Genomic DNA, 21,026 nt, shown 5'->3' on the forward strand with positions numbered 1-21,026 from the left:
AGCCTTCTTTGGTCTGTGAATATGAGCTGGATGGATCCTCCATCAGGCTCCACAAAAAGACAGCAGCCAACAACAGACCACGACATGTAATTCACTGTTTGGTCATTCTGGTAACTTGTTTTGATCAAACCCATGATCTTTAACCACCAGCACATAATCATGTTTATATTTGTTGCTGTGATGACTAAAGTCTGTTTGCAAGTCATTCAGCTGTAAGAACATGTGGGAGCTTCATTTCACACATAATTTTGGGGCTCAGTAAACATCAAAACACATCCTTCCATTGTGAGGATATAATGGCCAGTGATCATTCTGTCTTTAAATGAAAGTGCTGTATATGAAGATAGAATTCATGTTTTTATTATTTCTGTGGCAACATTTCAAACCTGAAGTGTTAATTGCCGACATAATAATGCTCTCGGTCTCCCATTAAAATTGCCAGTATACCATGGCCAGATGCAATAAACCAAGCGAGGAATCTAATGCAGCTGGCTATGTTTATTGACATAATCAAGCAAATGATAGATTCACAAACATTTTGAATTTAGTCAGACCTTCCAGGATCTTTGGGATTTTCTCCAGCCGTTTTCACGTAGGACTCAAACTACCTTTCATCAGTGGACATAAACACATTCTGTTCAAACTAATACTCAATTGTCTGAAGGAAACATGTAAAGTTGGCAGTTCAATTTGATGTATAGCTTTGGCTGAGAACTCAAAAGTTCCAAATCAACAGCACTTTGGAGAAGCAGTGAAGGGGATCAAGCCTGACCAGACAAAACTGATGAGATTTACAAATCTTTTCTGCAACCTAACATTGAAAAGCCTATGATAACGAACATATCGCAGAATAAACACCAATCATTAGAATGAAAGACATCTTCAAAAAAGTGAACTGATATCCAAGAGAGGACCTTAACAACCTGAGGTGGAAATATATGTAAATAAATACCCTCCAAAGGGTAAGTAGTCTATGTGACAAACTACATCCATGAAAAATGTACTTGAATAAGTTCAAGTACTCAAAGATACTACTTAATTACTTTGGTGTGAGTATATCTAATTTGATGCTGACACTCATGCTGCTATGAAGAGGAAGTGGCTGTTTTTATGGTGCAATAACAAACTTCCCCGACTCTGTACTTTCGAGTATTTCCTGACTCGTGTGACACAGCAAATAGATTATTTCTCACTGACAATGCAGCTTCTTTAATCAAACCTACTTCAAAATCATTGATAAGATAAGTTAAAGCAGCATATCAATAAACTATAAAATTATGTAACTGATTAAACTAACATAATTCAGCCTTTCATTCCAAGGTTTCCACCCAACACTTAATATTGTGTTGTCAGCATACACACCTCCTACACATACATAAAAGAAAACAGTCACGCAGCAGTGATGTCCTGTAAGCACTGTTAGCTAGGCTAATAAACAGACCTCTGTGCAAGGTCTCCACCTCTCTCACCCCGACACACACTGCCCTCTGTGAACCCTGCTATCTCACTTAACAGGCTGATCGCTCCAAACCGACGGTGACAATTATCAGCCTGAAACAGCTCATATTGTTAAAAAAGCTGGGTGTGTGAATACTGTATCCTGGTCAAACAGCGCAGATAGACCGACTTTCAGCAGTGAAGCATTTCTGTTCACAGACGGGGAGAAATTTGTTCAGAGGGTAAAAAAATAGACGGTTCCAAAATGAGCCCGACGCTTACATAGCATGGGCTGCTTCACTCTGTGTTTATAGGACACACTTGACATAAGACTGACCCTGAGCTGTTTTAAAGGTCAGTCAGCACCACGGACAGAGACGCTGTCACAACAGCCTGACCTCTGGGGCCCCGTCCCACCAACACAAACCGGGAGAAAAAGCTAGAAAGGCTCAAAAGGGACTGCCGGAGGCTCATTGTTATGATTCCGAGCCAGGCATGGGAATCAATTTTACTTCAATGTAACACTGAGGGCTTAGTTCAAACTAACGCTCAATGCCAGCAGGATATGCATTCCCTCCAGCAGAGACATGCAGAGTCATCCTTTTGTCTCATGATCAGGATGCTGCTCAGCATTATCCACAGGCCAAACGCAATTAACCCAACTATCAGCAAACTTTACTACTCCTTTATCAATTCAAGAAAATACATTCAAAGTAAGCGCTGTTTTAGAATGCAGTGATCCTACATGGTATATTTCAATACTGAGAGCGCAGAGCTTCCCTGGAAAAAAGGATTCATAGTTGCTTTTGATTATGCCACAACCACACTGTGGCCCTGTGAAGTGACAAATGACAGGGCAATATTAACCAAAGAGTGTGTAGTTTGAGCGTGTGTGTGTGCTTGTGTGTGTGTGTGTGAGAGAGAGAGAGAGAGAGAGAGAGAGAGAGAGAGAGAGAGAGAGAGAGAGAGAGAGAGAGAGAGAGAGAGAGCCGTTTGGTCTCTTTAAATCTAAATATAACCTTGTCTAAAGCTCATACCTAAACCTCCTGGCTAATGTTCTGTTCACTTACCCCTCTGTGACTCCACCAAACATAACACATGAACGAAAAACATTTAGATGTTTAACATTGTTGAAGACTTTGATTATTCAACACAGCTATTGAAGCTGCTTAGGTGCAGAATAAAGTGAGGTTACTTCTACTCAGGTCTGATGTGACCATATTATCAAAACAGGAAATGCTTTCCTGTGCCTTTATCAAAAAGCGTCACGACATTTGTCACAGCTAAAAGTGAGTTGAACCTCTAGATTCGTGTGACTTTAAATAAACACGAATATCTTGGATTGGATTTGATGTTTAAAATTGACGGTTAAAGTGTAGTGCTGTTATTTCCCACGGGGCCTGAAGGCAACGCGTGTTAACGCCGTCGCTCATTGAAAACCCGGCGAAACCTCCCACCCGCACGCGCGCAACGCACGCGGCCGGCTTTACCTTGTTGAGGAGGGGGTTCCGGGTGACATCGTAGCCCCTCTTCTTGGTGTACACGAAGCTCTGCTTCTTCTCCTCGGACCGGTGCATCTCGGCGTCCACCGACTCCCGTCTGACCAGCCCGCGTGCCATCGTGTCGCCGGCGCTTTAAATAGAGCGGCTCCGCTGAGCTGAACTGCGGTGAACTCAACAAGTGGATGCGCAGGATCCGGCCGCAGGTCTCCTCTGAGGGCGAAGAAGACCTGCTGCCTGCTTCCTTATCAGGAACACTGCTTTATTGTTATTCATCCAAGGTCCTGATGAGACGAAAGTTCCTCCAGTTGGCGGCCTGGCAACAGTTACAAACCAGCAGAACACAAATAGCAACAGATGGTTTAAATGCTCCTGATAGTTTGACACTGCAGGAGGTGAATTCACTGAGTCTAGTGAGGCTCCTGTTGTTATGTAACTTCCATGTGTACATTTGGTTGGTTGTTTGAGTGATGAACAAACTAAAGAAAGGTGGTAATAGTTCTGTTTTTCAACAATGCTTAAATTGTACATACATAAATAATTTTTACATTAAAAATACAAAGTGCTCCAAAATCTACTCAGAGTAGAGTAGACTTCCAACCATCAGGCGTTTTAAACACATAATCAATTCAATAGTGGGCATATTATTCAATTAATCTAAATTATATCTTACCAAAGCACTTTTCTCAGACAAACTGTGAAGTATGTAAACATTACATCATATTTTTTCCAGGAATCAACTCATTGGTGCACAGAGGCAAGTCAAAAGGTTTAAGTATTTATTCTATTAAGATAAGATGAACTATGAGAGGACTTATTCCTGAGTCACTGCTGTGTTTGGTGTGTTGAGGTTGCGCACACAACAAACCGGTTTCAAAGCTTGTGAGTAAGATAGTGACAGATTGACTTATATGAAAAGGAACAGAAAGTGCACAAACCAGGGTCAGTAGAGGAAGTGTTGCTGAAAGATCAGCATGATCGAAAGAATGTGAAGAAGGAGGAATACACTATGATATGATGGGCTAAACACAGTCGGAGCCGAGGGGTAGTTGGGGTCAGATGAGGAAAAAGAGAGGAAAGAAGCAGGAAAGTCTAGTTGGAGAAAAAAAAAAAAAAACGTTTACGTGACAGGTTTCACTGTATTTTATAAACTTGATCTCTTAACATTAGGATTGTTAAATGCTTTATTTAATGTGTTTCTTTGTAAAGGACTGTGATTTTCCTTGTACCGTACCTGAATGGTGCTCAAAAATAAACTTGCCTTGGCTTGTGTATGTGTCTATAAGAGAGTGTGTGTGCGCACAAGTGTGTGTATAAACTGTGTATCTGTAATGTATATGGTAAATTTTAGGTAAATACATACTTGTATACTTATTAAAATATGTAGATTGCTGACATTTGAAAGCTGATAATATAAAATATTCCTAACCAGTCCTCAAAAGTTGAGTTGATTCCAACTAATCAAAACATTTTTTTAATTTTAGAACTTCATCTATCCTGTTGCAATTGCATGTTAGGTTTAAACTATATTTTCAGTATTAATTTCAGTATCGTGAACTCAATAGTCTACAGTCAATGAACACAATATTTGCACAAACTAATGAGAAGCTAGTCTCACTGTACAGTTTCGGGTATTATGATAATTAAAGTATTTTGAACCAGTTTGTCTATTTTCTTAGTGTAAATGACGATATTTAAGATATACCTATATATACAGAAAATAACCATCTCACATATCTTCCTGCGAGTTTGAGGATGAGTCTTGTTTACTGTGAAAAGGCACAAAGTGAAGCTTGTTTTATGACATGATGAGTCGGAAGTTTGCTGTGACAGCAGAGAGGATATGTAAGGCCAAGGTCGCGCTCCAGCCTTTACATATATGGTGGGAGAGTTATGCAACATTAGGCAGCTGTGAAGTCTGAGAGCGAGGAATACCCCAGCAGTCTGGGAGTGAGACGAAGGTTATTTAACCCTCAAGCTGACAAGGCGACTGTCACAGGTTCACTGAGTGCTCACAACTTCCTGATTTGTCAATGATTTCTACCTTGGCAGTAATTTTCGCATCGCCATGGAGACACACAGACCTGGGCATTGAGAATAAAAACAAATTAGAGTGTGATCCACACAAGGTGACATGATGAGGTCGCAGTCATCACTTTTGTCTTAATTATGTTTTCAAATTCTGTTCTGTCAGCGGATTACTATAGACAAGGTAATAACTTATAATGCAGCATAATCAGGACAGCTGTGGCTCAGTTGTTAGAACAGGTTGTGCTCCAATCCAAAGGTTGGTGGTTAGAGCGCTCATCTCTTCCTGTCTGAGTCAGTGTGTCCTCCAAGACTCATAAGAATGGCATGTTGGTCAGAGCACCTTTTTTAAGACCAAGAAGTAACTGTGACTGGAAGTCTGTTGGTTTGAATCCCACTGCTGGCAGAATGCCACTGAGACACTTGACCCTCGTACTTCAGCGTGTGTTTGAGGGTAATTATGACTACGATGGGTTAAATGCAGAGAGATAAGTTCACTTTGCGTTGCGTTCTCAATAAAAACTGCGTATATTTTTAAATGCTGCTACTGTCCTGTTACTACTTTATTGCTGCTGGAATTTTCATTTCCTTGAGGGATTTTTCTCAAACGGGTCAATAAAGTTCTATATCTAATCTAATCTTATCTCCAGATTCGAGTCTCTCCTCACAGAATTGTGCATGTTTTTCTGTGCAGTGATTTTCTCTACTCCAGGTTCTTCCCACAGTTCAAAAACATGCATTTAAAAATAACTAATGACTCTAAATTCCACATAGATGTGATTGTGAAGGTGTGTGTGACTGCCTCTCCATCCAGGATGCTCCCTGCCTTCATCCAGGGTTTTGGTTCAAACACTGACAACCAAAAGTTGGTCAAAGGTTTACATGGTTGGAATAAAATATTAGAATCAATGCAATGCAGCTGCTTTTCTTTAACGTTGAACGCTGTTTAATTTTTCAGTGCAAAAGAGCCAAATACTGAAAGGCAAACTTGTGGGGTCATAGTTTAAAAAAAAATGAGACTGCACTTCATGAAAAGTTATTTTTTTCTTTTTTTAAGAATGCTGCTTTGTATTTGTATAAATAGTGAGCATAATTAAACTTTCCCCATTGCACCTCAGCCCTTACACAACAGCTTCATTTATTATGATCTTGTTGCCTTTAGAGTTAGTGTTAGATTTTGTTCGAATAACTATTTACAGTTTTGAGTGTCTGACAGGTGGTGTGCATAATACTGAGATAAAAAAGGAAAGTAAACTTTGTAAACTGTGCCAGAAGTCCAATTTGTTGTCAAGAGTTTCACTCCTGCTGAGGTTTTTGAGGTCAGACTGATAAAGTTGAGTCTGTCTGCAGAAGGGAGTGAATGTACCTGAAAAGTGTATTAAAGGGTTTGTATCAATATTTGATGTCTTCTTCCATCACCTTGGTGCAAAACATCCATCTGTTCTTCATAACCCTTTATCTTCACAAGATTTATTTATTTTCAATTTGACATGTAGTTCTCAAACTTTACAGCTCAAATCATCAATCCTCACTTTCCAAAGAGGTACTGATTGACTGTGGATCCAACTAATATCAATTTGTGTCAAACATACTTTACCCTCCATAAATTTCTGGTAATGCACCATCACTCAGAAGTCTTCAATGTATTGCTACAATTTGGAATTACTATTAGATTAACCTCATGTCTGTAGTAACTCATGTGGCCGTATTAACGGGAAAAGATCACCAATACAGAGTCGATGAGCCGCTGAAGTTCATCTGGGGTCGCACAGTGTTTGTACGGCATGGTTCCCATTGGCAGCAAGCTCAGGAATACTTTGTCCTCAAACCCCCGAGTCAACATCAAACTTTTGCTGCCAAATGGATAGACCTGACAGGGCTCTGCTATCCCGCTCTCTTGTATTTGTCTGTAATAATACAGATTTATGGCAAAGTAAACCAAACAAAGCTCAACCTTCCAAGTACCAAAGGAGTTTAGAACCTAAAACATAACTTACCTGCTCCAGACTGAGTGGATCTGATTTCGTCTGACCTGTGAATTATGGATTGGAAGTGTTGCCAGCCATGCTACTATTAATCACACATCCCTTGAGTTTGATGCTGAGGGAGCTTTGTTTCAGACACATAGATCTTAACAAATTCACATATGCTGTAAGCTGAATTATCTGCGCAGTTCATATGAAAATGTAACCACATCCCCACCTAAGCCCACTCGTATCACACATGATCATTAATCATGTCTGAAAAGCAAGTAGGGACAAGCAAAGCTGTTTGGTGTTTAATTGTACCCCTTCTTTTATATGCCAACCTACTATTTAACATGTACCTGGATCTGATTCAGCCTGTCTGTTTCACTTCCTAAAATAATCACACAAGTTATCTATTGTGATAAAAGCCTCGGCACGCCCACCTCTCATTCGACAGTCTCTACCAGACCCCGACCGGAGTCCACCCAAGTTGAGACCGATTGTCACAACTTTCCTTTAAAAGCACTGTGCAACATCCTCAATCCCTTAATCTCACCACCAATCTCCACATTCCAGGCCTCCCCACTGACAACTATAACCGGTCACCCTCAATTCACCACTGAGAGCTGCGTTCATTCCCACTCCACACCCCTTCACCCCTTCACCCCAACCCAGACCTTCAACTCTCTGCCTGAGCCTCTTCAACCTGTCACCACCATGACCACACTCACTCACTATGTAAGTGGAAAACATGAGAAAGTAATCTGAAAACACTTAAAGGCATTTGTGCATCTCCATGAATAATGGCATCTTCCTGTAATAAATCAACCTTCTTCCTAATGAAATACAAAATAGCCTTTATTGGTCTATATTAATAGCTATGTATAGGGAAGTCTATAGATATAAGGTGTTGACATTTGTTATTTATGTGTAGATTTTATGGGGCTGAAATTGTTTCTTGTTGTCAGACACACCTCAGAAGTTTACATTTCCTAAGTGGTAACTAAGTACAAACCACTGGCTGTAATTCTGTCAAAAATAATATGTCTTCTATGGCTAAACCTGAAACCCAGACAGTGATAAATCAGAGGCAACATCTCTGACTCCATGTTGATTGATTTTAAGTCAACCGTGGGGAATGCTGTAAGAGTGACACTGCCAGCAGTTCCATCAAAGTAGTCCGTGTTTGATACCCATCGGTGTTCAGCCAAAGTGAGCTGCACAAACCAAAAGGCCTTGTGATCGCCTTGTTTAGCAGGCTCTAATTCCGTGTTTGAACAACTAATCTGGACGACAAACATCTGCCATGTGTTTATCAGGAGCTGGAAGTGATTTGGGAGGCTCAGGCGGGATGCCAGTTGGCAGTACGGAGGGCATGAGGAATGCATGAGAGCCTGTGAGGTACCACCAGCCCACCCACTGGAGGTGATCGCGGCGCTCCAACAGCTGGATGTTGTCGAGAAAGCCGTCCACCTGGCTGTAAAGTGTTTATATATGAACCAACAAGAAATGTATGTAAATTCAAACTGTTATGTTTTGTTATTTTAACACCATGTACAGATTCTGACACCAGACAAGCTGTTCAGGCCCAGTTTTTTACAGTGTTTATTGCAGATTGCTTCTCCTGGCACTGGGAATGCCCTGACTCATTATGCCTGAGGAACTGAGATCCAGGGGCAGCTTTCTAAAAAACCACGTGTCATTTAAACACCGCCATGAACCAGGGCCCTGAGTCTCCTGAACAATCATAGCTCAACTCACATGCATATCAGAAAACCCTTTTAAATGCAATTTTTGCACCATACACTCATAATTTCCACCTGAAAAAGCAGTAGAGTAATCTACTGGTGTAGGAACCATATTTGCATCAAATTTCAAGAATCAGGAAACTTGTTGAAAATCATGGTCTTTGCAAGTCAAGGCAGTCTGCAGATTTTTTTAATGCCAAACCATGCAATTTTAGTGGAAATAATTGAAACTGAGCAAAACACCAGAACTGGCAAGTTAAAATGTACAAAAAAAAAAGTTCAGTGTCTGTTGAAGCCATTGATGCATTCATTCATTCCACACTCTGAGTGGACATACTGACGTTTCAGGTCTGGCTCCGAAAGGACCTGATGTCTGTAGCAAAAGCCTTCCTCCCTCACTGGCTGCAGAGCAGCAAGATTTGGATCTCCACCAGTTCGTCAAGGAAGTCTATCCATCTCTGTTTCAGTCCTTGCAAGTCTCGCCCCTCAATTTGACTTTGGTTTTTGCTTGTAGACTTGGCTTACACTTTGTATGGCCGGCAGTCTGAAGTCATTTGCAGGTGTCATGACGGTTGCAGGTTGGCACAGAATTTACCTTCAGAAGGTCCCCAGTCCTGTCACCATCTCACTTGCATAACATGCTGTACATGCATCTGTAAAGTTTTTATGTTGTTGGTCGGACTGTCCAGAATCTACATAGAGATGAAGCGTGAAGCCCCATTAAATGTGAACGGAATTCACAGTTCATTGTTATGATTCTCTATTTTCCCAAAATCAAATCGATACTATGGAGATTGACAGTTAACCAAATGACAGTGCTGTTGGCAATTCCTGCCCATTAATCTGCTATACCTGCTGCATTCAACTTAGGATCACAGGATCAGTGGGAAATATGCCAGGTGTAAATAAATTGTATTTGTCTTTTAAATTACAGACTCAGCAATGATATGAAGCTTCGGACAGACATTATTCAAGGCCAGAGTGCCAAAGATTACTGTTGATGTGAGTGGCTCCACCCTGGCATGCAGAGCAACAAGATAAAACAGATATCACTGTAGTGTAATGACATAGAATAAAAGTCTTCCAGTCATAACTAGTTGTATTATTAACAGAATGAGTGTTGATGGTGCAACAAAGACTTCATTTGCAATACGACTCTGCTCTTTACGAGCTTGTTCAACCAGATGTTTTATTGGTCTGCTCTTCTATTTTGGCGTCTTAATAACAGGTGGAAAGAAGCCTCTTTAATATACATTCTCCATGAATTCTCCATCCAGTCTGCATCACAAACAACAGCCCCCTCTTTTTCCCTGTGTGTTTTGGCTTTTGTTTATCCCCGTGAGGCTTTTCTGGTCAGGAAGAGGAGGAGGCAGCAGACAAAGACAAATACAATTACTGAGAATGAAATCACCCACAAACACATGGTTTTCTCTCTTACCGCCAATCATTCTGCCACGCACTGACAGCAACACCTGGCCCAGACTTCCTGCGCTGTATCTGATGGTAAAGGATTCACACACGTAGTTGTTAAACGTAATTACAGACATGCTGTATGGTGGGAAAAGAGTAGCCCCTGATTGCAATGTCACTGTATAAACTATAGGGAACGCGGTTCTACTTAAGTTCCGAGGAGTGTGTGTGTGTGTATAAGGCTTTTTATGCGTCATTTAGTTCATGAAAGGTGATGTTTGTTTGCCATGAAGTAAATCCTTTTCACGTGAACGTTAATTAAATGAGCTGTACAAAATGAAAACAGCACTGTGCTTTGAACACAGACAAGACAATCTGATTACCTGGAAAAGACAAATACAGTCCAAAAGGTAAAGCTGGAGGGGTTTACAGGTATGCTTCCTTGTAAGATAAATTTTACTGTGAAATAAACTGTGCACAGACGGATGTGTAGCTGCAGAAATGCCTTCCTCAAACAAGTCATCCGCTTTATTGCGTTTGAATCCTAACAGGCAGCATGAATCAGATCACATTATGCATTAAACTGTTGTAACATATAATCAAGCTTTGGTGTTATGAGAACACAACTTCCAGTATTTGCATGTAATTATATGTTGGACTGACAAAAGACTGCATGAATTGTTCCTCTGTTGACTTTTGTGGAGAGTGAGTGTTATGCCAGAAGTGGGTTGGTGTTGGCTGCCTTCCTCCTCTGTAATTAATTCAAGACATCCAAATGATGCAACACACACCAGGGGCAGAGTGCAGGGGCAGCATTAGGAGGAGCAGCAGGGTTTGAGATGAGCAAGGCAAGGAAATAACAATGAGACAAGTTGCTACCAAGACAGCAGTTGTCCAAGTTATGCGTATCCCTGATACACATGGATCAATCTGCTTGTGATAATAGCTGATCTGAGATCAGAAAGCTTTATGTTGAGTGTGACCTGCAAAAATTCAGGGAAAACTAGAAATACTCAAATACAGTAAGATTATTGCATTCAGGAATCTCTTTCTCTAAACAAGTCGAACCGAGATTTTCCACTTTGGAGGTTTACCCACTTCTAATTACTAATGCATGCTTGGCAGAAAGACTTCCTGAAATAGAATCGTACTCAAAATCAAGTGAGAAATTGAAATTATCATTTTGAATGAACGGTTGATTTCATTCAGGCTTAAAAACTCACACTGCTAATCAAAGGGGAGATCAACTTTGACAATTAAAGGTGCTGTAGGCAGGATTTTGCTAGTCAATGCTAATTTTTCTGTGTTTTCTTTGGATTAAATGTTAGAGTATCCATTGATAATCCTTTAGGAGTGTAGTATAATTGCACTACCGCGAGGGCGCAGCATTTCCATCTGTCTCTGTTCTGAGCCGAAAAGGAATCTCAACAGCTCCAGGTATCTTTGAACAATCAGAAGAGCCTCTGAGGCTCTAACCATGATTGGTTGAGGGGCGTTCGTCGCACGTTCTTGTGGGAGGGGCTTAACTTGCATAAAGGCGTGATTTCAGAGAAAACAGGACAGGATTGGCTGTGCTGGGTTTCAAATCGCCATCTTACTTGGGTAACCCTAAGCAAGATGGCGGAGATGCGGAATCCTGCCTACAGCACCTTTAATGTGCAGGACAAAATTCTAAAGTACGATCAAGTTTTGTTTATCGTTGTAAAAATCCAAAAATAAAAAGTGAAAAATACCTTTGGCTTTTCGTCGGAGGCGCTAAATACCTTTGGGACTATATTTATATCCTCAGTCCTCTGGTATGCTCTCCAGTGGATTCCTTCCGTTATATCCAAGCACATGAGCAGTCCTGAAAGTCCTGAACCAAAAGTGTTTAAAATGTTAGCATATGTGGAGTTCGATCTCTGAAAAGTTAAGAGCAGACTGTTTTCCTTTGTGTCAAAATAAAGTAAAGTATTCTAGGACAGAGTCTCCAAATGTGGGGCAATATTTAAATCTAAAAACCACACCATGCCTCTGTTCTCATTATGATGACTGTGAAGATCCGTGACGAATTCTTCAGATTGGGCTGCACCTTCTTCCAAAACGTTTCTCCTGAAAGATAACGGACCCAAGGAAAATTATTTCTGCGTGATGCGTCTGGAAAGTGAGAAATTCAAGCCATAAATTCCTTTGTGTGGTCAATCAAAATATATTGCGAGATATGTAAATGAGGTCATGAAAAATTTTCCCAACAGGTGGAGGGAAGAAAAGTCTAATTGTGAGTCAATATGAGAGCTTCAGGTGAGGCTCCACACACGTGCGCGTGTGTGTGTGCTCACCTGCCTCCTTGGTATTTTGACCTTTTTTCAGCCTCTTTAATTTTCACTACCTTGGACCATTACACTCTACTCACAATGACGTCTGTGTGATTTGCTTCTGCACAGAGCGCCGTTTCTCACAGTTCCCTATTCCACAGGTTGTCAAAAGCATTTCTCCTCTCAGATTTGGCAGCAAAGCAAGTCTGATCATATTGGCAGAGGAAAATCTGAACAAGAACCACATTTCCTCCTTTCAGGCACGTTTAATAAGCCGTAGCTGTTGTTGTTCGGCTGACGCGCGCTCGCAAAAGAGCTCTGAGGCGTCGGGCCTGCTGCGCCACCCTCAGCGCCAGTGGAGGAAATGGGTGGATGCTTTGGAGGGGTTCCTGAGGGGACGCATGCACTTCCAAATCTGGTGCCATGCATACATGACCGCCCCCGCTCCTTTGCAATTTTTCTCTCCAGTCCATACATGACCTTCCCTCGGCCCTCCAAATCAATGGGCTCTTTCACTGATCACCCTCCATAATGACCCACTGTTCGAGCCCACGGATATTTGGGGAGGTGGAAAAAGAGAGAACTTAAAGCTGCAGCTTTTCTGTCTTGCATTATTAGAGCAAGCTGAGTTGACATGAGTGTACTGCAAGAAAGAGCTTGATCATAATAGGCTAGGTTGAGTCAAAAAAAAGCCCAGAACACATCCTGAGGAAAGTACCGCTGAGCCTTTAAGTAAGCTTTATGAATGCAGCAAGTATGCTCACAGCGCGGCCCTCAAACAGTGTCATGGCCATTTGTTCATTTCTTGCCATCTGAATTTGGTGCTTAATCATGTTTTTGATACTTTCTGAAGCTGATTTATAGAAGACTGCATAAAATGTACCTTTTCAGTCATCTCAAAGTTAATACTGCCAAACACACAAATACTCACAATCAGAAGCTGTAAACACCTTTATCCATCCAAATACATGAGTTTGTTTCCCTGTCTGCATTCAGTCTCTTGAGGAAAATAAGCCACAATGGGATCCGCCCACAAAAGCACCCATCCATCCAACATTTCTTGAATATTTTCAACAATTTCTTTCATGCTGAAATCTCAAAATATGACTTGTTTTCACATCTTTCTGCTACAACACGTTCTATCAGGGCATTTTATTATTTTCATATCATATGCTTGATTAGACAAAGTATTTAATAAGGTATTGTTATTTTCATTATTGTACTCTTGCACATCTTTTCTACTTGCATCAACCTGTTAGTGTCTTTCAGCCTTTTTAATAATGACTGGATCCATGAAACAAGGCGTGCCACTGAACTCGGCGTGACTTGTGCAGTAAAGCCGTGGCTTCCTAAACAGAGTTGAACATGGCTTCGCAGAAAGCGAACCAGGGAGACAGGAGAGCTTCTCCAGTCAGACTAGTGAACGGCGTTTGGCAGAGTGAGCCAGAAGAGGCGTCATGATCGCACCTCAACAAAAAGTCCTTTCTTCTCCAGGAAAGGGAACAGAGATTACTGTGTTAACCTAGTTGCACGGCGTTTGTTTAAACTTTTCGACCCCTCAGAGTATGTCTCTCTCAGTAAGCAAACACACCAACTCTTTTCTACTTTGCTTCTTTCTCATTACAAAAATTGTGAGCATTTACTTGTAAATAGTCTTTGTTTCTCAGTTCTTTTAAAGAAAAGCTAATCACGCTATCCTGCATAAAAATGTTTGCAGATACTCTCGTGTCCCTCTTAATTAGATCTGTTCATGCCCTTTGTGCCCTTTCTTCTCTGAAATGTCTGAAGCGATGGCACGGTGCAGTGAAATGAAAACACCTTCCCCGTCCAAGTCTCCTCTATAAACAGAGGCCTGTTGGGGATAAATGCCATACTTCGCCTTGTTTGTCTCAGCGTGTCTAAACAGCTTCATCTTAGCGCATATCCACCGTGAGCCCTTTCCTTTCTGCTCGACAACGAGCGTTAGTTGCCGGTTCTACTTTCCCCCGTGTTGCCGAGTGATCCTCACTAATGTACATCAGCTGTATAATCTGAAAAATATATGTTTCTGCTAACATTGCTCTTTGGTGGAAACAGACGATATCTTGTGCAAACTTCTGTTTGAAGCAAAACCCTGCCCAGTGTGTACATATTATTATGGTGATAAGAGATAGGGCCGGAGTTTGTTTTGCTTCCTCTTTTCAAAACCAGATTTCTCAGCCGAGCTTCTTGTTTTGACATAAGCAGGACGGACGAGGAGGGAAGAACTGTTCTCTCGCTGGAAATGAAACCGAGCTCTCACATCGCTGTGCTTGGAGGAGCATCCAGGCTCTGCTGTGTGCGAGCAGCAGCCGTCCAAGAAAATCTGAATGTGACGAAAAGGTCAGAGAAAGGGCACCTCCTATTTTAGGTCCCCCTCTTCAACAGATACACAGAGCTTAAATACCACTGCCGTCCCTCCAGCCCCCATAGGTTGCTTGAAAACGATCACTGTACGGCAGCAAAAATTTAAATGTCACTAATCACAACTGGAAGTCTCAAGCATCCAAAAAATTACCCCTGAGTTTGGAAATAAAACAGCAACATGCACTATTTCTCTCAAATGAAAGGCAGCATAGTTTTTTTACACTTTTGATATGATTTCAGACAAGCAGGTTTATGATACAGTTATATTTTCATTTCCTTCCTTTATACATTCAGATTAGCATAACTTGAAAAAAATGACGTAATCTGTGCAGTCATTAGGTCAGACACCATTGTTTAAGTCACGGGAGCTTGCTTTTTGAGAAGGGCTTGGGAAAGGGGAGGTGGAGCAAGCAGTCAACAAAGCCATGCTATTGAGACAAAAAAATCCACACAGAGAAAAGCCTGGAGCACAAAAAAATGTAGAGATGACAGGAACACAACATAATGAAATATAGAAGAACAAGCAACCAGTAACACAGCCACCAGGTGAAGACAGTCACACACTCCGCAGGTGAAACACATCAGGGCAGAGAGCAGCAATCAGGCACGACGAGGGGAAATCAAGGAGCCCGAAATGAGCAATAGAGTCAGAATCTCAAAATGAAACGAGCAACTAAACATAAACCATGACAGACGGTGCTGAGATGGCAAAAACAGTGAAATGTTCAATAAGAGTATATTTTGTTCAATGAACCAGTTATGGATGGACACCTTCCTGTTAGTCAAACAACACAATACAGGATCACAGCAGATTCTCGTGCAGTAATAACACGTGAAGGTAATCTGTTTTCCTTAATCAGTGGCATTTCTCTGACCTTCCTCTCAGCAGCAGGACTGTGGCCGTCTGTTCATCCGTGCATGAGAATCAAAGCAGCACGTGTGACTTCAGTCGGCCTTTCATCATGTACAGTCTGGTCTGTGAAAACTGGCGTGCTAACCATTTACTCAAATATTTACCATTAAAGAAGCTTATAAACTCAATGTGGATCTAAGCAAGTTCTTTAACTATCTATCCATCTGCTGCTTATAAATATACACATTTACTATATATATATACTGTATTAATGTTTGGTTGAGAGCGAGTCGGTGAGTTACAGAATCCTATTAGATCAATGGTGGTCTGTTTTAGCGTGTAGCAGGGCAAAAAGACCGTTCAGTTGTCAAAATAAAAACTGCGGAATTCAATTGCAGGTCAGTGAGTTGGTTTATTAGTGCGGTTTGCGCAAAAGGGGCCAGTAGTCTTTAATGTGTACAACTACACGCAGGGAAAAAAAAAGGAGAAACGAGGGTCTTGGGAGGCTGAGGAGGAAATAAAGGTTTGTGCCATCTTAAATTTGACTCCTCCAGACGATATATGACTTTGAAGAGGCGCACAGCGGCGGCCTGTTAACGTCCCCTGAGTGAGGGCAGATGTCGGCTCAAGGATCAAAGTTGCGCCGCAGCTTGATGGAGTCCCTGACGGGCCTCGCCCACTCGCTGGTTTACTGCTGAGAAGGATTTTCAGGTGTCATCCACAGCACCCAAACACATCTAATGAAATTCCTCAAACCCACGCTTCCACCAATAAGCATCCATCCACAGGACCGGAGCGCAAAGGGAGCACTTCCCGTGAGGGTGTGTCGCCCAGCACAAAAGCCCCTCTATACACACCCATACACACACAGCGCAGCAGAAATATCACTCACTGCTTTTCTATTTGGAAGTCACGGGGCAGGGGCCACAGGACTCCCACCTCCTCTCTGAGTGTCGTTTCACTGCTCCTCGACGACCTCCGACCTCAAACTCAACTGAAAACGGGGACATTTGATACTTTCCTTCATCTGCGTGAGTTCAGATTGTGACAACAGTGGTCGCAATTTGTTATGGTGTTGAGTGGCGTCTGAGAGGACAGCAGAAAAAGATGTTAAATTCACAGAAATAAGTCATAGGTGCAGTCAGGTGCATGAAGGGCAACAGAGAAAAGTGGTTTGAAACTGAGGGTTCGATTGGAGATGATGGTACCTCAGCCACTTCACACAGGACGAGAGAAAAACCGGCTTTATTTATTGCTAAAAAAAAAAGACAAATTCAGCACCAAACTTCATATTTCCCACCATCTTCCTTCTTTGGAGCCATTTTGAGCTGCTGAGGGACTTTCACTGAGCTTCTTTCTGGTCTCACTCTCCATCCTGTAATGATTCACCGGTAATATTCAGTATCTCTCCTGTCGTCTGTTCTCTCTCGCCTCTGTCTCTCTGTACATTCCTAAGAGATCTCCCTCAGTGGAACTGGAAGTTTGTGGTCTGAACCTCCTGCTCCCGTGAGTGGATTTATGACAACCTGTTTGCTATGACAGTCTGTTTTTTTGCTTGTTGCTCTCTGTCTCTGTCTTTCCCTTTTCTCTCTTATCCTCCGATCTACAGGTGGTGTCTCGTGGTTCTAAAATCTCGCATGCATGCATGATTTCAATGCTCCCCTGCTGCTCCACACCCGAATTTAATCAATCAAATATCATCTGATAAGAAGCCCATCGATATGATCAGGTGCGCTGAAGTGAGGAAACATTGAAAGCGTGCAGGAATGCGGCCCTCGAGGATGAAGAGGACCTTAACCCCAACAGCAGAAAGTCTCCACCTCTGAATCTGGTTTCTTGTTTCTTCTTCTTTAAAAGCAGTTTTCCCTTTTCACCTTCATCTATGTTTTAAAACAAAATTGATCTGATGCCAAAAACTGTTCCAAACTAATCAGACTGGCTTTGTGGAATACTTCAGGTGTGCAAATATTTAATCTCTCAGTGTGTTCAGATAACCTCACCTTGATTTCATACAAATACAGGAAAACTCAGAGTCACACTAACTCTGCTTCACACCACTTGAGTCAATTCCAGATGATTCGCCAGATTTATTTATTTTTTTTTTAATGACAGTTTTGTGTTTATCCTGTGTACAGTCTCACAATGAGCAGCTGAGTTAATTGCTGTTGAACTCATGCAGTGTGTTCTCTTACTGTTCGCTCCCTCGTGGTGTCTCCGGTCTAGGTTTTCGCTCCTTTGTGGTTTTGGTCCTAAATTCTGTCCTGTACTTGTTTATAATTCGTCATCATGTCTGCTTCCAGCTCATGCTGTACATTTCTCCATCATGCCTCAGATGCCTGGCTGCTCCACCCTCCATGTTATGTTTCTGTTTACCATTTTAGTTATTTTTCAGATGTCCTGTACATTGCAGCACATTTTGATTCTTTCTTTCTTCATGGTGTTAAGTCCACATTACGTCTCTGCGCATACGTTACATGGTCTTTTATGAAGTTTGTCGATTAGATTTTGTCAAGATACTCATGAACAGAGCTCTCCCTTGGATATTTGCTGTTTCTTTGTCTTCCTGTTTATTGTTTACTTCCTCTTTAATTATAGCCTGATCGGCATTTTGATACTTTTCCCTACACCCTGAAAGAACCTGCTCTCATATCAAAGGGTGGAGAAAAAAGTAAAACAGACTTAATTGATGGTGGGGAAATGACTTCTCTGCATTCAACCCATCCTATTCATATTTAACTCATACTTGGAGCGGTGACCTGCCATGCTGCGGTGCTCTAAGTCTTGCTGTTCAGGATTCAATCCCTATGTTGGATAAAGATAGATGTTAAAAACTATTAAACAACATATAAGCTACAAACTTCATGGAATGTGATATGATTGAGGAACTTATATTTACAATGTTAAAGTATCCATAGTATTTATTCCTGCAAAAGAAAAGCAATACATTTTTAAAACTGCATTTTCTACATGGGTCTGCATCTCCTTGTTTTTCCTTTTTTCATCCTATTTTCCATCTGCATGAAATAGTGCTTGATTTCCATCTTTGTCTCATTGTGAGGGACACGCTGGTCTTGTTTGAATTAGCTTTAATGAGAGTGTCTCTGGACGGGGCCAAGTGGGGGACTCTGTATTTATGTTAAGGGTGAGCTCCAGAGAAGCAGAATGAAATGAGCAGTGTAAATAAGCTCGAGACGCAAGACTCGTAAAATATACAACAAATACCCGGCTTATAGCTGTGAGAGGCTGCTCCTCTGCAGACTGCAAAATATCTATATATCATTTTATTGCTCCACCATGATACTTCAGGATTTTAATCAGATTTTTATCCATTGCTCCTCCCAGCGTATTAATTTGGATGCTGTGGCTTCAGTCATTTGAGTGAGACTGTGGCGAGCGTAAACCCAGCTTAAGCTTGAAAAAGTCCCCTCAGAAAGCAGCTGGTGAAGTCACTCATACACAATGTTTTTCCACAGTCTGTGTGGCACTTTGAGCACGAGCATGACCGTGCACGAGTCAGAGCACGAGCCGCAGGAGCCACAGATCTGCACGGGACTGCAGTGTGCTAATAAAACATTTAATTGGTCAGTGGGTCAACCTTATAAACAGTAGTTATGGTTTGTTGGGGGTTCAGGACCACACCCAAAGGGCAGCGGGGAGGGTGACGTGCTTCGTAAGGCTGCATTCCTCTTAGAAAATACACGGTTGTGAATAAAATATCCATGTATGTCTATATGACTGATCACACCTCCCACGTGGACGAGCGTTCATCACGAGCATCAGCAGACAGGTCAGGTGTGTGGCCCACCCATGTCTCCTCGCCCGCTTGGCCTCTCTCCCTCCCACAGTTTGAGGAACAGGTGTAATTTTATGGCAGAAGCCGGCAGCACTGGCCTGAACTCGGCCGCTCGTCACGGTGACTGACAGAAACGATCAGTTTCTGGCAGCGCTCGCTGGTCACCCCCACCCCCCCACCCCCCTCCTCCCTCCTCCCGGAGCCAGATGTGTATCATCACCTCCCTCCCCTCTCCTCCCTCTTTCTCCCTCATTACACATATATTTTCCGTGTCTTTTCTTGGCTCATTGAGACTTCAACTAGTCACCGTGGCATTCTCCCTCTGTCAGCCGGAGGCCCCTTTCATTTCTCCCCTTTGCACCCGACCACACATCGCAAAAAGACGAAACACAAAGCAATATCGGACCGGGTTGTTCCATATTTAAGGGAGCACGTCAAGCCACTAAGTGTTCAGAGAACGCCAAGAGAGTGAGGTTATCAGGTTCTGAATTGCCCTTTAGCCTGCAATTATTTCTGCAAGAGAGGAAAAAGTGAATACTTTAATGTATTTTATTACTCCCTGCATCATATGTTGCTGTATTTATATGCACTGACGTTTCAATAACGATAGCGCACTGAAATATTCCATAAGGAGGAATCTCTATATGCTGTCTCAGCAGTAAGTTATTGCAATAATGAGGATGATGACAATTCTTCAGAGTTTTTCCTCCAATGAATAGTGGGATCAGTCTTTTTAGAATACGATTATATTTTCTATCAGAGCGTTTTTATAGACAAAGGCACTGTGAATCCACACAGAAACACAGACGGACCGCCGACCAGAACACACACAAGAGACCCGTTGTATTATCCAAACCACCAGGTGAAGCCAACACATTCAGGCTCAGGTGAAACAGATCAGGAAAGAGCAGACAGACATGAGGAGGGGAAGTCAAACCAGAGGCAGAATCTCGACACAAGAGACGAAATGTAAACCACGACATGTTCATTTATACGTAAATCCAGAAGTGTGTTAGGAATGCTTGCTTGTGAATCAACATCTGACTCCACTGATGAATGCAAGATTTCTGAATGATGTAAATTATTAGAAAGTGGAAAAGTTTAAATAGTTCTAAGATCGGAGTGACAAAAAAAAATGTGAAGGATTTGATTGGAATATTTCCTGATGAGTAGAAATGAAAACTATTGATTCCATGACTCGTTAATGACGGGGATAAAGGTCCAAACTCTCAGTGGGAAGCTCTGGCAAAGTCTGAGGATTTGGAAAGCTACCACAACTGATTTTAGATCAATTAAAATAGAGGTGTTTTTTGGCCAAAATTAAGAAACTGATTTTTTTTTGTACTCTTTCTCATAGATATAAAGTAGAACAGTTCATCCCGCTAAACAATAAATCTATATTGTGACCAATTTCTGGATGAATTAACAACAGGAAACAAAGTTCTCTTTCTGTCAGTGAATTTATGGTGAAAAAGCAAGCTTAATTTCATCTATTGTTCATAGCTATTGGTGTTTGTATGCCAAAATACTGATATTTCTGGTTCTGTGTATGTTTCATTTTATATGAGTTCTTATATAATTATTTATATATAGCTCAGTATTTTAAGAGAAG

At 41.7% G+C, this 21,026-nt stretch overlaps 1 protein-coding gene across 1 annotated transcript in view; it reads right to left on the reverse strand.

The window, feature by feature from the left end:
* Positions 1 to 3,257, reverse strand: part of me1 (malic enzyme 1, NADP(+)-dependent, cytosolic) — an 82,730-nt gene extending 79,473 nt beyond the window's left edge. Inside the window, exon 1 of the mRNA XM_030103384.1 lies at positions 2,928 to 3,257. Coding sequence (XP_029959244.1) covers positions 2,928 to 3,056 — 129 coding nt within the window. The 5' untranslated portion in view covers positions 3,057 to 3,257. The remainder of the gene's footprint in view (positions 1 to 2,927) is intronic.
* Between the last annotated feature and the right edge of the window lie 17,769 nt (positions 3,258 to 21,026).

The sequence above is a fragment of the Salarias fasciatus genome, chromosome 11 (assembly GCF_902148845.1).
Source record: "Salarias fasciatus chromosome 11, fSalaFa1.1, whole genome shotgun sequence".
NCBI classification, from domain to species: domain Eukaryota; kingdom Metazoa; phylum Chordata; class Actinopteri; order Blenniiformes; family Blenniidae; genus Salarias; species Salarias fasciatus.